Below are 16400 nucleotides of genomic sequence, written 5' to 3'. Positions count from 1 at the left end.
ATATACATATATATGTATATATATGTGTGTGTGTGTGTGTGGTGTGTGAATACTCTGAAATCGTGATATAGATAGATATAAATATAAGTATATAGATATGCTATAGATATGGATATAACTGCAGGTACAGATTAGCTATAAATATAGATATAAATAAGGGTATGCTGGTAAATATTTAACAATCAGGTCTCTGAAAAAAATGTACACGTAATACACTTTAAGTTTAATCTTCTACATTGTTAACATTTTCCCATCACTTCCTTAAGTCTAGAAATCAACAAAACAATAGATCAAGCCCTGATTTGTAGCATTTGACAATTTCTGATGTTCAAATGCTCACAATGAAAATTTAATAATTGGCTCTCCTGAGCCAGGACAATTTATATAGCCAATACAATATCCCTGATTATATAGATACGGTTTCCCCAGTAGTATGTAAGATCCTTGAAGGTAGGTATCCTAAGAGGAAGCTAGGTGCGACACTGGATAGAAAGCTAGACTTGAAATCAAGAAGACTTAAGTTCGAATTCTGCCTCAGATATTTACCAACTGAGTGACCCTGGGCAAGTTACATAGTCTCTCTAAGCCTCAGTTTTCTTCATCTGAAAAAGGGACATAATAGTAGCACTTACCACTCAGTATCGTTGTGAGGATAAAATGAGGTAATATGTGTAAAGTGCTTTGTACACCTTAAAGCCTTATATAAATGCTAGCTCTTGTTTTTGTATCTCCAGTGCCTATCACATGGCAGGTGCTTAATATCACAGAACTTCAGAGTTTAAAGGGACCCGAGTGGTTAATAATATTTCAGGTTTTGTAGAATACTTTACCTTTATAATCTCTCTTCACAACAACCCAGTCTGGTAGGTGGAATTTAAAGTAGAGAAATTGAGACTGAGAAATTAAGCGACTTGCCACATAGCAAATAAGTGCTTGAAGGTAGGATTTGAACTCCAGTCTTCTTGACTACAAGTTCAACCCTCTACTCATCTGCATATTTGTGTGTGTGTGTACACATACATATGTATGTATGTAAATATGTATGTGTGTATGTATATATACAAACACATATACACACATACGTATATAAGTATAGACAAAATGTATACAAGGAAATTTTGGTGAGGAGGGGAAATCAGGGAAGGCTTCCTGTAGGAGGTAAGAATTTGAGCTGAGCCTTGAAAGAAACTAAGGATTTCAAGAGGCAAAGGTGAAGAGGGAGTACATTCAAGGCATGGGTCAAAGGGAGTGCAAATATTATTTTTAAATATTTTGGCCTTTTAAATAGCGTTCATTGTTTTTGTTGATGAATACTAAATTCAGAACTTTAAACATTAGTGCTGTTTCAAAAGAGGCCTCTTAGAAGCATTTATCTAAATGCAAAGGAGTGACTGTCTATTAAAGAGAATTTCTGACATTATACATACTGGTTGGGGAGCTATTTGGAAGCTTTTCTGCATCCTTGAAGTCACACATGGCCCCAAATCTATGATCTTTTGCCACAACATATAATCGATCCCCTCCCCCCAAAAAAACCTCAGTGGAGCCTATGAGTTTAATTATTATAGTTGGTTTTCTAGTTGGTTTTATATATGTGTGTGTAATATACACATAAGTATATATATTTACATGCATATACATATGTGTATATCTAGTAATATATGGGAATATATTATTATGTGGCATATCTTCTATGGTAATATACAATCATATATATGATTATATAACTGTATGCTATATTAATAATTGCATATATTGTTCTTGTTGGTAATATATTATATAATAACTGTATGTTATATTAATATACAAGATTAATACAACATAGTTATATAATCATTCATAAAAACATTTTATATTAGTTAATTATGTAATAATTATACAATTATATTCATATAATTTTTTTATTTCTCTCTATATATGGATAGACCTCTCTCTCTCTCTCTCTCTCTCTCTCTCTCTCTCTCTGTCTCTAAGCTACCTCCTTTGCCTATGTTAAGAGCTAATCCTGGTCTCTACCATCTATAGGAGAAGACAAGAACACAGCGCACAGTAGGTGCTGGACATATGTTGTGAACTAACTTGCTGTTTGTGGTGCTGATTCAGTCAGTGGTTGGGTTCATATGAGCAGGCTTAGTTGGCATAGTAATTTCTGCTTAAGGGTTAGGTCTGACTGTCTGATTTTCTTACCAGGTCAAACCAACATCTCTAAATTCATAAAGTGCCATGAATTATACACAAAGAGATCAGCAAGAATCAGTGTGGGATGGCAAAGTAACTGGTTCCACTGACCTGACTGGAAGCTACACAATCGATGTTGATATACATGCTGGCATAGAAATCACATACAGCATCAGATCCAGCTCCAATTACCGTGAAGAAGGTGCAAGCTTCATCGATAGAACAGTCTGGAAACACCAGGGGAAAAAAGAAGAGGCTCACACCCATAATACTAATTTATGGTCACAAAACACATTGATTGGGGCAGCTAGGTGGTGCAGTAGATAAAGCACCAACCCTGGACTCAAGAGGACCTAAGTTCAAATCTGGCCTCAGACACATAACACTTGCTAGTTGTTTGACCCTGGGCAAGTCATTTAACCCCATTGCCTAACCAAAAAAAAAAAAAGAAAGAAAAAAAAAGAAAGAAAGAAAAAGGAAAAAAAGAAAGTACATTGATCTTATTTGATTTTCACTACCACCCTATGAGGCAGGTGGGGCAAGTATTATTTCTCCATTTTACAGATAAGGAAATGGAAACCAAATGACTGATTTGCCCACAACCTCACAAAGATGAACCTCTGCTGGCCAAGAGGGATGCCTTCTTTGTCTTGGATTTTGGCCTTTATATTCTCAATAGTGTCACTAGGCTCTACCTCCATGGTGATGGTCTTGCCTGTCAGGGTCTTCACAAAGATCTTTATACAACCCCTAAAATGCAGGACCATAGGGGGAGTGAATTCTTTCTGGATATTGCAGTCAGAAAGATAGTAATAGTAGTAGCAGTAGGAGGAGCAGTAGTAATAGTAGCAATAGTTGTAGTAGTAATAGTAACAGTAGCAGTATTAGTAGTAAACTACTAGTAGTAATAGTAGTGGTGGTAATACTACTAGTAGTGGTAGCAGTAGTGGTATTAATAGCAATAGTATAAGTTACATTAGTGGTGATATTACTATTAGTACTAACAGTAGTAGTAGTAGTAATATTAATAGTAATGGTAGCAATACTACTACTAGTAGCAATACTAGCAGCAGCAGTAGTAGTAGTAGTATTAATAGTGATAGTAGTAATAGTAATAGTATAAATAATGGTAGTAGTAATAGTACTAGCAGCAATGGGAGTAATAGTAGTAGTACTAGCAGTAGCAGCAGCAGCAGTAGTAGTAGCAGTAGTAGCAATAATAGCCCTCCAAATACTTAAAGGCAGCAATTACATCTTGCTTTGTCTTCTCTTTTCTGAGCTAAAGATTCCAAGTTTCTTCAAACGATCTTCATATGGCATGACCATAGGATCACAGGACTAACGATTGAGAGCTAGAAGGCACCTTAGAAGCCATGAAACCCAATCCCTTCAATTTATAGATAAGAAAACTGAGGTCCAGAGAGGTTATGGGATTTGCCCAGAGTTACACAACATCCTGTTTACCCTTTTATTTTGGCGACTCAGCTAATTTCTTGCTCCTTAAGTTGAATTATTAGCGTACTTCAACTGCCTTGTCATCATTTGGGAAGCATCAATATGAGATAATGGAAAGAACAGTGAACTGGTCATTAGGAAGTCTGGGTTGTAGCCTTCTATCTGCTACTAAAATACTTGTGACCATGAGTAAGTTATTCATTATTTATAAAATGACAGTTGTACCACATGATCTTTAAAGGCTCCCACAACTAAACAAACTTTGTCCTATAATCTATACTTTTCATCCTTTCCAACTCTGACATTCTATGTTCTATGAGGAGTCTATGCAATTCTGATTTCAACAAAAGACAGTGGTAGTATATCTGGTATTTTATTGCTATCAGCTTGTAGGTTTGTTCTACTTTAATTTTTGAAGACCATAGATTGTAATCAGAGATGAAATGTCTATAAATTCAATCAAGGAATACATTAATTTATAGTTGTCTGCTAGCTCAAAACAAAATGATAGCCAATTTCATCTTACAAATGGCCAACTTTTTATAGTTTTTAGGTGATTTTAATGAAATTTGGCATGTATATGTAGATGTTTGATCCCACATATTGGGAACTCCAGGAGTTCAAGTGGACTTCCTGAATCTAGAAGGGATAGCAAACACAGTAAAGGCAAGATCCAACAAAATTTTGGACTGGAATACACTAGGCTAGACTAGGATGTTGGGCTGGATCTCGTAAGCTCCATGTCAACTACAGAATGGATAAAGATTCCACCTTTACCTGGATCTAAGTAACTTATAACAATGTTGAACAACATAGGGCAAAGTACAAATTTTCTAGGAAAGTCAACTAGGGACTTTCTTCCAGGTGGAACTCAAAGCATTAATGGCCCCTCTCTGAGTCCAGCCATTCAACCAGTTCTGAATCAGCCTCATTGTATACTATGTCAGGTTCACCTCTCTCTTCCTTGTCCCCATGTGTGGCCTGAGAGACTTTGTCAAATTACTTTCTAAATTCTAGATAAATTATGTCTACAGCATTCTGCTGATCTATCCATCTAGTAATCTTATCAAAAAGGAAATTAGGTTAGTTTAGCATTGATGTATTCTTAATGAAGTCATGTTGGCTCTTTGTGATCATCATTTTATTTTGTATATATTCAATAACTATCCCTTTTATAATGCAATCAAGAAATTTTTCTAAGAATCCAAATAGACCTCATGAGCCTACTATTTGCAGATTCCATTCTCTTTCCTTTTTTTAAGTGGTGACAACATTCACCCTTCTCTAAGCCTGAAGTGTCTCTCCCTTTCTCCAGTCTTTCAAAGATCACCAGAAGTGGTTTAAAAATCATATCTGCCAATTCTCTCAGTACACTGGGATATAGTTCATCTGCATGATGCTATGTATTCATCTATTATTTCCATGTTTATCCTGAGTAACACATCCCAATTAGCCATTTTTGTGCCATCATTTCCAATCCAAAGATCTTTTCTCCTTGGGCAGAGGTAGTGAGTAGCAAAACCACATTTCAAACCTGTGTCCTCTGAGCTCACATCTAGGTCTATTTCCAATATATCACAGCTTTCTGATAAATTCTGTTGAGCAGGAGTTCTTATTCTTTAATTTTTTTGCCATGGACTCTTTTTTAGGCAATTGGGATTAAATGACTTGCCCAGGGTCACACAGCTAGTAAGTGTCAAGTGTTTGGTCTGAGGCCAGATTTGAATTCAGTTCCTCCTAACTTCAGGTCTGGTGCTCTATCCACTGTGCCACCTAGCCGCCCCATGCCATGGACTCTTTTGGCAATATGGTAAAGCCTATGGACCTCTTCACCCCTCCAAAAATGTTTTTAAATTATTGAAGGAAGAGCTAAACTTCAGTTAGAGGTTAGTGAAAATAAAGATGTATTTTTTCTCATTTAATTTCATGGCACTCCTCAAATTATCAGTGGACTCTGGGAGTCTGTGAGCCCCAGGTTAAAAATCCCTGCTTTAAAGTTATATTTCTTATCTCTCTAACCACACTTTGGAATGAGCATCAGGAGAACCATAGGCTTCTATGGTAGCAGGGGCTGAGGCCAGATGACGTATACATTCTTCAAAGTACAAAAACAGTAACTGGGTCTTTGATTTTTTTTTTTTAGTGTGGAAAGTACAAGATAATCCCCATGCTCTGCCCCGCCCCCAACTCCTTTCGAGGACAACATTTTTTTTACCTGAGAGGCACTGCATCAGTGGAAATTCTCCTTTCACGGTTTTAGATTGAACCACCATAGTATCATTGGCATTGAAGATAACTTTATATTCTGGGACTCGCTCAAATTTCCGGAGCACTAAAAGTAAAATAGACTATTGAAATTTTCATGTGAAGGGGGTAAATGTTCTATAAAGGGGTTAATTTGGGCATTAGGTCAGGAAGGAGTTAATTACATCAATCATCCTTCCACCTCAGACCCCTGTATCAGGGGTGTGGATACTTTTATGCAAGTACATCCAATTTTGTGTGTTTCTAGGCATCTAGGACACCAGTGCCACTAGCCACACATGAATAAAAGAGGCAAGAAGGTGATATTGAAAGAACCCTGCACTTAGAGTCAAAAGACCTGGGTTGATATCCAGGCTCTGTCACTTATCAGAGTCAAGTCCTTAAAGAAACCACTTTACTAGTCAGAGTTGTCCAAAGGAATGGGTTGCCTCCAAGAGTTATAAGTTCATCACTGGAGCTTTTCTTTTCAGAAAAGATTGGAAGATTTCTTGCTGCAAAAGTTGCGGATGGAATTAGTGCTCAGGTGGACCCAAATCCATCTAAGATTCTTTGTTCCCAGAATTTCCTGGGGCACAATTTCCTTAATTACAAAATAGGAATAATAATCCTGGCCCTGGGTGCTTTACAGGGTTGTTATTATGACCAAAAAGAATATGAATGATAACTGCCATTTATGGAGTTGTCTTAAGTTTACTAAGCATTTCCCTCACAACAATCCTGGGAGCCTATGCACGCAAACTCTCTCTTTCTCACTCTCTCTCTGTCTCTCATTCCCTTCATACTATTTATTTTTTTTTTTTTTTTAGGCAACTGAGTTTAAGTGACTTGCCCAGGGTCACACAGCTAGTAAGTATCAAGTGTTAGGTCTAAGGTCACATTTGAACTCAGGTCCTCCTGACTTCAAGGCCAGTGCTGTATCTACTGAGCCACCTAGCTGCCCCATACTATTTCATATTTCAAGGATCTGTGATTGCATCATTGTGAGATCAGTGTGATTATTTCCTCCATTGATGTTGCTTATCTTAGTAGATAGTCTTTGGAGAGCTGCCTTTACCAAAAAATTCATCAACTTATACCCAACCTGATTATGAGACTCACAGAATTTGGGAAGGCTAATACTTAGACAATGGACATACAGCCTTTATCAGCCTTTGATATCAACCATTGAAGCCTTTATCAGCTTGGTTGGAACTGCCTTGTGGTCCATACCTTAGCTTTTGAGAACCTAGGGTCATCTCCACACCACAACGATGCATTGGAAGAGGATCTTTAGCTCTAAATGAGCATGAGCTAATATTCCTATAGATAAGAGGTCCTGAAAAAAAACTCTATAAAGAAAATCATCAGATACTGTACAGTCTGCTGAATTAGTCTCCTGGCATGCAAATTCTGTCAGTTTAATCTTCCATCTGTTGAATTTCTGTAGCTTTAATTGTATTATGTGAATTTTGGGACAGAACCAGAAGGTTCTTCAGTGTCGACTCTCATTATGTTAGCACTAGAGAGCATCCTGAGGCACATGTGTCTATGTGTCTGGGAGTTCTTTGATTTAAGGGGACAAAGAGATTTTAGAATGGGTTAGAGGAAACCATGAGTCCAACTGAAGGAATACAAAACAGGATCTTCAAGGAGAAGGAGAATGAAATGGGACTCCCTGACTGCAGCAAAATGTCACCTCCTACATGAGGCTTATCTTAAGGTCCATCAACTGCTAGTGCCCTTCCCCACCCCACCTCAGAAATCACCTTATATTACTTAGTCTGTATTTTATATTTATTTTTTATGGCACCCCCTACTCCAACAAAGGAATGTAAGTGGCTTGAGGACAAGGACTATTTCATTTTTGTCTTTGTATTTCTGGCACCTGGTATAGTGCCTTAAAATGCTTTTGAATGAATGAATGAATAGGAAAGCTAATGATAAGAAATATAGGACCAGTATTTAAGTGCTTTGGGAGAGATTTAAATAAACAACAGCAGAAATTTTCCCATAAGGAAAGGTTCTTAAATACTAGACTAGGCTAAGGTGCAGTGAAATCTCATTCCTTGGAAAGTATGAGAAACAGAATGATAAACTACCCTCTCTCCGGAGGTAGATGACTCAGTGTTCAACACAGTACCTGGCAAATAGTAGGCACTTAATAACAACTGATTGATTGAGCAAGTCACTTTAACTCTCTTAATCTCAATTCCTTGATCTATGGAATGCAAAAATAAGATGTGCCCTGCATGCTTCAAAGGTTGTTGGGAGGGCAACATTCTATATATCTTAAAAGGTATAGAAATGGAGAGGTATAAGTAGTAGTTGCAATGGTGGCAAACAGCTCACATTTGTATATCACTTTATAGTTTATAAAAGGCAGCTAGGTGATATAATGGCTAGAGTGCCAGGCCTGGAGCCAGGAAGATTCATCTTCCTGAGTTCAAATCTGGTCTCGGACACCTATTAGCTGTGTGACCCTGGGCAAGTCATTTAACTTTGCCTCAGTTTCCTCATCTGTAAAATGAGCAGGAAAAGGAAATAGCAAATCACTCCAGTATCTTTGCCAAGAAAATCCCAGATGGGGTCACAAAAAGTCAGATATGACTGAAAAATGACTCCACAACAACAAAGCACGTTCAACATACACTGTCTTTTTTGACCCTTACAACTGGGTGAGCTAGACAAGTATTATCCTCCATTACATAGATGGGGAAATGGAGGTTCAAAGAAGTAGATGATTTGCCAAGGCCACATAATTAGTAAATGGGGGAGACAGGTCTTCTCATTCCCAGTCTAGTTTTCCTGCTACATATGCTGCCTCAAAAAATGAATCAGATAGTGATCACTTTTTAAAATTTGTTTATTTTACTAAAGATGATACATTTATGACTGTAACTCCACGCACATTGGGAAAGATACTCTAAACGGCAACATGAGAATGGGGGGGGGTTGCAAAAGTCCCTATCTGTCCCTAAGTGTACATGTTTCAGCATTCTATATTTTATGTTCTGATATTCAAAGATTTAGAGTCCTTTTCCAGTCCTTTCTAGTCTTCTAAATTTTATGTTGTAACATTCTACGCTCCTGTGTCCATTTTAGCTCAAAAATTCCATGTTCTAAGGCCCATTTTAGTTCTAAAAGCCTATGGTCTACTTTTAGAAATCTCTACCATCTCTGAGATACAGTACGGTGCAGTCCACCAGGGGCTGAATTGGAGTCAGAGGATCTGTGTTGAAATGTTATCTTTGCCACTTACTTGTATGACCTTGGGGAAGTCACTTACCAGTATGGGTGGGCCTCAGGAGTTAGACTAGAATTCAAGGATCATCAAACTACAACTCAAGAGCCAAATCCTGCCCAGCACCTGTTTTTGTACAGTCCATAAGATAAGATTTTTAAAAACTATTTTAAAACATAGCAAAACTTCATTTTAAAATGTAAAAACCATTCTTAGCTCACTAGGCTGTCCAAAAACAGACAATGGCTAGATTCAGCCCCTAGAAAGTAATTCGCTGATTCCGGGACCACAGACTACCTGATCTCAAAGGTCTCTTTCTGTTCTCAATCTATTATTCTGTAACATTTTTTATTCTATGAATTATGTGTTCAACAGAAACCAGAAAAGAGACAGATTTCTGAACAGAGGACCTAGGCTATGAAAGTGAAAATCCTCTGTACAGAGCTGAGAACAGAGTTTAGCCCAGGAGATTTGCATAAGAAGCCACAGGATAGAAGTTACGCATCAATCTTTAAAATGCTCATTTGCCTTCTCAAAACAAAACAAGTAATGGGAAATGTGTTTCTGGTTGTCAAAGCCTAGAGGCAGCAGGTGTTTTGGATAAAACTGTCATTTATGCTTGGAAAGAACATTGAGGCAAGCCAAGCAGCCTCCTTACAGAAATAGATGAAATGCAGAGCTTTATCCTTTAGGCTGTGGTATAGTAGAGAAAACACAGATCCAACAGTCAAGAGACATAGAAAGGGCACACTGGCCCTGGAGGCAGAGAACCTGGATTCACGTTTCACCTCTGATAATTACAACCTATGTGACCTTAGGTGAGCCTTTAGCCTATGGTTATCGCCCTACATCCTGGGGTTTAGCGGTACATGCCTCCACGACCTGGAAAATCCACATCAAATTGTTCAGCCCTGCCATCGTACTAGAGACGTCTGAATTTTTTTCTTTTTCTTTTATGGGTTGTTTGCAGTACCTTATTGTAAAATTTGGGTTAAATATTTGGTCATAGACTCTGTGTCATCTTTGGCTTCTGCAAAACTCCCCCCAGATTCCCATTTAATTTCTTATGCCAAGCTGCGATACATTGAAATTGCAATGGGGAAAGTCGTGATTTGGAAGAGATAACTGTGCTTGGATATCAGATCCCCACTTGTAAAATGAGGGCGTCTGAGCTTCTAGCTCTATCTAGCTCTATCTCTTGCCTTCTGACCTGTTTTAGTCCCATCTCCATCTACCACTCACTTGCTGTATGTACCCTAGATAAATTATCCATCTTCTCTAGGTCACAGTCTCCTCATTCATTAAATGAGGAAGTTGGACCAAAAGGTTTTTGATGTTCATTCCATCTCTAACATTTGATGATTTCCACCCCCTAGGACTGAAAGGAGGGGGCTAAGACTTCCTTTTAACCTATATTCGTTCTTCTTTCACATACACACAGTATAACTCTGCCTCAATATGCACCAGAGAGGTTGCTCTAAGAAGCCACGTGAGACTAGCTCATTTGGATTGTCTCCACTTCATGCTCTGGGTTTTAGTTACTATACTGTTCCAAGAAAGGAAATAGGTATTTTGTAATCAAGGACACACAGGTACACAGAGGATAATAATAATAGTAATAATGACCTAGAAACTATATGGTATTTTAAGGTTTGCAAAGAACTTTACATATAATAATAACTAGCATTTACACAGATTTTTAAGGATTGCAAAGCAATTATATTATCTCATTTAGTCCTCACAACAACCCAATGAGGGAGATGTTATTATTATTCTTATTTTACAAATGAGGAAATTGAGGCAGGCAGAGGGCAAGTGACTTGTTCAGGGTCACACAGCTAGTAAGTATAAGGCAAAATTTGAACTCAGGTCTTTCTGACTCCAAAGCTAGCATTCCACCTGCTGCACCACCTAGCTGCCTGTTAGCATGGCACCTAGTCAACAAATCAAGAAGAATTTAAGAGCTTGCTGTGTGTCAGGCACTATGTTAAGTGCTGAAAATATAAATACAAGCAAAAAGATTGTTCCTGCCCACAAGGAGCTTATATCCTAATGGGGGAAGGCAACCCACAAAAGGGAGATTAAAAGGGGGGAGGATACTTATTTTGTCTGAGAAAAGGTTAAGAGTGGCTTACTCAGAAGTAGCACACTGCGATACTTGTAGCACAATGGCACACCTTGGCTAATTTGTGAACTGAAGCTGCTTTTTCTCCCATGGCTCAGATGCTGCTGGAATGTCTGAGCCCAAGCAAGGTCTAAGCCATAGGATTACATGATTCTTCATCGTACATAACCATATGTCACCACTGATTAGTCAGACCATACTCTTGATGATAATAAGCTAGACCAAGAGTTAGTTAAACCATTGACACTGAATGAGAGGAAAGTTCACTCTGCTAGGGCCACCCATACACATTTCCTACCATCTATTTGGAATTTAGTAGGGCACTGTCCAAAAGCATTGGGTGGAGTGGCAGTCCTGTGACCAGAGATGACAAGTGGTTTCTTTTCACTGACTGCCAGTGAAGATACCTTTCCCTGGAGCTCCTTCTTCCATTCTTTCCTGAGAGCATGTGTGTAGGGGTTGGAAGGAGATGGTATAGCAAAAGATGAGTAGAATTATAAAGAAATGCTGCAGGTAAGAAAGGGACAACATTTTCATCTATATCCCAGACTGCCCAATCTGAGGTTTACCCTGCTTCTTTAATAGGTTTCACACCCAATAATTAAAATAATTTAATTTAATTATTGGGGTCCCTTTCTTCCCTACCTTTGCAACTAATTTAAGCTGGCCTCTGGGTATTCCAATATCCCCTCATCTAGGTTGAGATATAGGTCTAGGCATAGACCAAAGTATGTTAAATTCTTTCAAAGAGATAAAAGCTGGGTTTTTTTCCCCAGAATATTTTGCTACCAACTAAAGAGAAAAAAGTAGACAAGAGGCAGTGTGGTACAGTGGACAGAGCATTGGACTAGAAGTGAAGAGACAGGTTCTAATCCTAGTTATTCCACTAACAGTCATATGACCTTGAGTACTTCTCTCTGGGACTCAGTTTCCTCAGTTGTAAACTAAAGGGGTTGTCTGAGATCAGAACTTCTTAAACTTTTTTTGTATTATGGACTCTCCTTTGGCAGTCTGGTAAAGCCTATTGACTCCTTCCCAGAAACAGATTTTAAGTAATTTGGAATCAAAGCTCAATTTTAATTAAAGAGTAATGTAATTTTCCCCCAGCCAAGTTCACGGACTCCTTGAAATCCATCTATGGATCCTTTGGACCGTAGCTAAGAACACTTGGTCTAGATGATCTCTAAGGTCCTCTGAAGCTCTAAAATTTTGTGAATCCTAGGATCATAGATTTAGAGTTGGGAGGGACATTAGACACCATCCGCCTTATTTCACAGATGAGGAAAATGATGACCAGAAAGGTGAAGTGATTTGCCCAAAGTCATACATCTAGTTAGTTCCTCTGGCTCTCTGAGTTTCCCTAGCAATAAGGAAATACTAATGGCATATGCTGAGGGATCTTAAGGGAATCTTCCAGAGTTACCGAGGTTATCAATGTCACTAGGCAAGGAAACAATTCAGACAGGAAGAATGTCAACAGTGGCAGCCCAACCCCATACCACACTCTCTGAGGGTTGCCTTAGTCTCTAATGGGCTCCCTTTCCAAGCCTGCCACCACAGGTGAAGCAACCTTTTGGGGACAGCAGGACTTCCTGGGGTTCAGTGATGGAAGCATAGCGCCAGGCTCCCCATACTCCCAGGTATTTCCTCACAGAAACTACCACATAAGAGAACTGGATCTGGGGCCAGAGGATCAAATCAGAATGATCCAATTAATGGTGAAGCAGGAAGTGAGGACTAAGGGGTAATAGTAAGTAGGAAGTAAGTTGGTTGCTGGGTGATCAAAAGATTTAGATATCCCCAAATATAAGATAATATAAGACAAAGTAAGAGGCACTCTCCCTAATAATAATAACTCATATTTCTCAACTTAAATTTTGCAAAGATACTTTCCTTATAACAAATACCCTTATGAGGTAGATAATGCCAAACAAAATTGTCCTCATTTTTTGGGTGGGGAAGCTCAACTTCCCAGAGTCCCAAAGCTAATAAGTATAGGAGGCAGGTATTTGAAACCATGTCACTCCTGATTACAAGTGCAGACCTCTTTTCCAGCTGGTAAAGTAATAGCTTACATTTATAAAACACTTGACAGTTTACAAAGTGCTTTTTTTTATAACCATGAGTTTGAGGTAGGCAGTATAATCATCATTAGGCCCATTTTATAGATGAGGTAGCCAAGACTTAGCCAAAGGAAATGACTTGCCCATAACCATCGAGCTGTAAGTTTCAGAGCCAGGACAGGAATAGGTGTCTTATGACCCTAAGCCCATTAGTCTTTCTCCTAAACTTTGAAATATTGGAAAATAGTAGCCAGGATGACCCAAGGTAGGATTTGAATAGGATTTATGTTTTTTGAAAACTCAGAGTAAGACTGTAAGAGAGGAAGGGCATGACTTATGAGGCAGCAGTGTGTATTGATAGATAGTTAGCAGATGTAATATGTCATACACATAGACACATCTCATTGCAAACAGTTCTGTTAAGTAAGAGGCAGTTTATCCATCTGTCCTTCCATCCATTCAGCATTCAGTGCTGTGTCTGGCACATAGCTGGCAATTAATAAATGCTTGTTTCCTTCCTTCAACAACCATAGATTAAGCAACTATGAATATCTAGTGGAATCACTGAGTTATGTGACTGTTGGGCAAGTATCTTAACCTCTATGTTTTAGTGTCTTCATCTGTAAAATGGGGACATCTATCTCCCAGGGTAAAGCTCAAATGAGATATTCTACTGGGCTCCAATGCCCCATCATAATCTCATCAATGTGGCTATCACCTACAGTGGTGAAAATCACAACAAAACTATGTCTGCCCACCTTGTGTGACTCATTTATCGCCTCTCATAAATTTACTACCAGGTAGGTAGGGGCCTCCCTTGCATTCTCTTGACGTTGAATCATTGGAGCACAGGGGATGTCCATTGGCTGCCTCTCATTTTAGCTATATATGACTGGCCTCTAATTTCTCTTTGGTGACCTATAAACAAAGGAAAAGTACTATACTGCAAGGGTTCTATAGGATGTGAAGTTACTTTGAAAAATAATAATAATAGTTTACATTTGTATAGCACTTGCTAGTTAAAAACTACTCATGTGGAAATGTTTTAATCCATATTCAATTGCTTGCTATCTTGGGGGAGGGGAGGGAAGTGAGAGAGGGAGAAAAATTTGGAACTCAAAGTCCAATAAAAAATGAATGTTGAAAATTGTCTTTACATTTAATTGGAAAAAAATAGTATTTAAAAAAAATTACTCACATACTCACTTGATCTTCATAGAAACCAGGTAGATATTTTAATTCCCATTTTATAGAAAAAGAGATTGAAGTAAAGTGACCTACCCAGAGACATCTAGGTGGTAGAGTGGACAGAATGCTGGGCCTAGAGTCAGGAAGATTCATCTTCCTGAGTTCAAATCTGGTCTCAGACACTTATTAGCTGTGTGACCCTGGGCAAGGCACTTTACCTTGTTTGTCTCAGTTTCCTCATCTGTAAAATGACTTGGAGAAGGAAATGCCAAGCCACTCCAGTATCTTTGCCAAGAAAACCTCAAATAGGGTCACAAAGAGGGGGACACGACTGAAAATGACTGAACAACAACAAACGACCTACCCAAGGCCACAGTTAGTGAACTTCAGAGCTGGAATCTAAAGCAGAACTTCTGATTTCAAGTCCAAGGTTTTTTTTTTTTTTTGATTGATCTGTTTTGTGGGAAAGGATAAGCTGGCTGGAGGAAATAATCAAAAGTGGACTTATATTTAAGGATCATTCCTCAGCTGTATGACCTAAATAGCTCACATTTAATGACCCAAATAGCCCCAAAGCATCTTTTATGTCTTTCCCATTATGAGTTTTCTTCCTAGTCCCTCGGTTGGTTTCCCATCTAGCACGTACTTAGGCACTGGGAATTGGTCAAAGGACCATCTGTTGGTGTCCAAGTCAACATCTTTCCAAGGCTGTCCACACAGAAGTATCTCCCATCACTCAGGTCTTTCTGGCTAGGAATGTATGAACCATCATCATCACACTTCAGTCCCAGTTCATTCCTCTGACAGTCGGTGACACCTGCAAGAGAACATCAGTCAGCCAACAAGCATTTGTTAAGTGTTTACTATGAGCCCAGCACTGGGCTAAGCACTGAAGATAAAAAGAAAGGCAAAAATAAGTGAATCAGGTTTATTCTGGGTCTCCCAAGCATTGAGAGGCTGCTAGGCAATTTTGCAGGTACCTGGGATGTATTCCATGAAATGACTTAGAGGATAAAGTCAGAACCTTGTGGTAGATCCACATTAAATCAGCCGGGATAGGAGGCTGTAAAGAGCAGGGTGACACCTGGCTCTTACAAAGTAAAATTCAATCAATTACTAAACATTTGTCAAGTGTACCAAAGCACTGGGGATTTGAAAAGAGATGAAAGACAGTCCTTGCTCTCACATTGCTAAGAAGTTAATGGGGGAGACAACATACAAACAAATATATGCAAAACAAACTATGTACAGGATAAATAGGTAATAATTAACAGCGGGAGGGCACTGGAATTAAAAAGGGCTGGGGAAAACTTCTTGTAGAAGGTAGGATTTTAGTTGGAACTCAAAGGAAGTCAGGGAGGTCAGCGATCAGAGGGGAGGAGGGAGACAGTTCCAGGCATGGGGGACAGCCAGAGAAAATGGAGGGAGCCGAGAAATGGAGTATCTTGTTTGTGGAACAAGCCAGGAAGCCAGTGTCAAGAGATTGAAGAGTAAGAAGACTGGAAAAGTAGGAGAAAGCTAGGTTATGAAGGTCATTGAATGCCAAACAGAGCATTTTCTCTTGCCTATAAGAGCAAATGCAAGAGGTAGCCCAGTTGGCCATTAAGAACCTAAGGAATGGGGATGGGGGTGGGGTGGGGAGGGTAACCTGCCTAAAAAGGTCAAGAAAAGTGGTCTGTAATCTACCTCAGCCTGGCTATGTGTGTGTGTCTATGCTGACCTGTCCTTGTTCTCCTCCAGTTCCCCCTTTGCTCATTGGTTCACCTCTTCGGGTTATTCAATTCAATTAGAGGCAGCTAAGGATATAGTGGATACAGCATGGGCCTGAAGTCAGGAATGTCCTAGCTGTGTGACCCTGGGCAAGTCATTTATTCTGTTTGCCTCAGTTTCCTCATCTGTAAAATAA

At 38.9% G+C, this 16400-nt stretch overlaps 1 protein-coding gene across 1 annotated transcript in view; it reads right to left on the bottom strand.

Annotated features, from left to right (window-relative positions):
• TG (thyroglobulin) overlaps positions 1 to 16400 on the bottom strand; it is a 371783-nt gene that overhangs the window by 263493 nt on the left and 91890 nt on the right. The window contains exons 22-24 of the mRNA XM_027845510.1: positions 15141 to 15311; positions 5849 to 5965; positions 2290 to 2405 (exon numbers count right to left, since the gene is read on the bottom strand). Of these exons, the coding sequence (XP_027701311.1) occupies positions 2290 to 2405; positions 5849 to 5965; positions 15141 to 15311 (404 nt within the window). The remainder of the gene's footprint in view (positions 1 to 2289; positions 2406 to 5848; positions 5966 to 15140; positions 15312 to 16400) is intronic.

This window comes from Vombatus ursinus, unplaced genomic scaffold (genome assembly GCF_900497805.2).
Source record: "Vombatus ursinus unplaced genomic scaffold, bare-nosed wombat genome assembly UNPS02014973.1, whole genome shotgun sequence".
In the NCBI taxonomy this organism is placed as follows: Eukaryota; Metazoa; Chordata; class Mammalia; order Diprotodontia; family Vombatidae; genus Vombatus; species Vombatus ursinus.
This window is presented reverse-complemented; position numbering and strand designations above follow the sequence as displayed.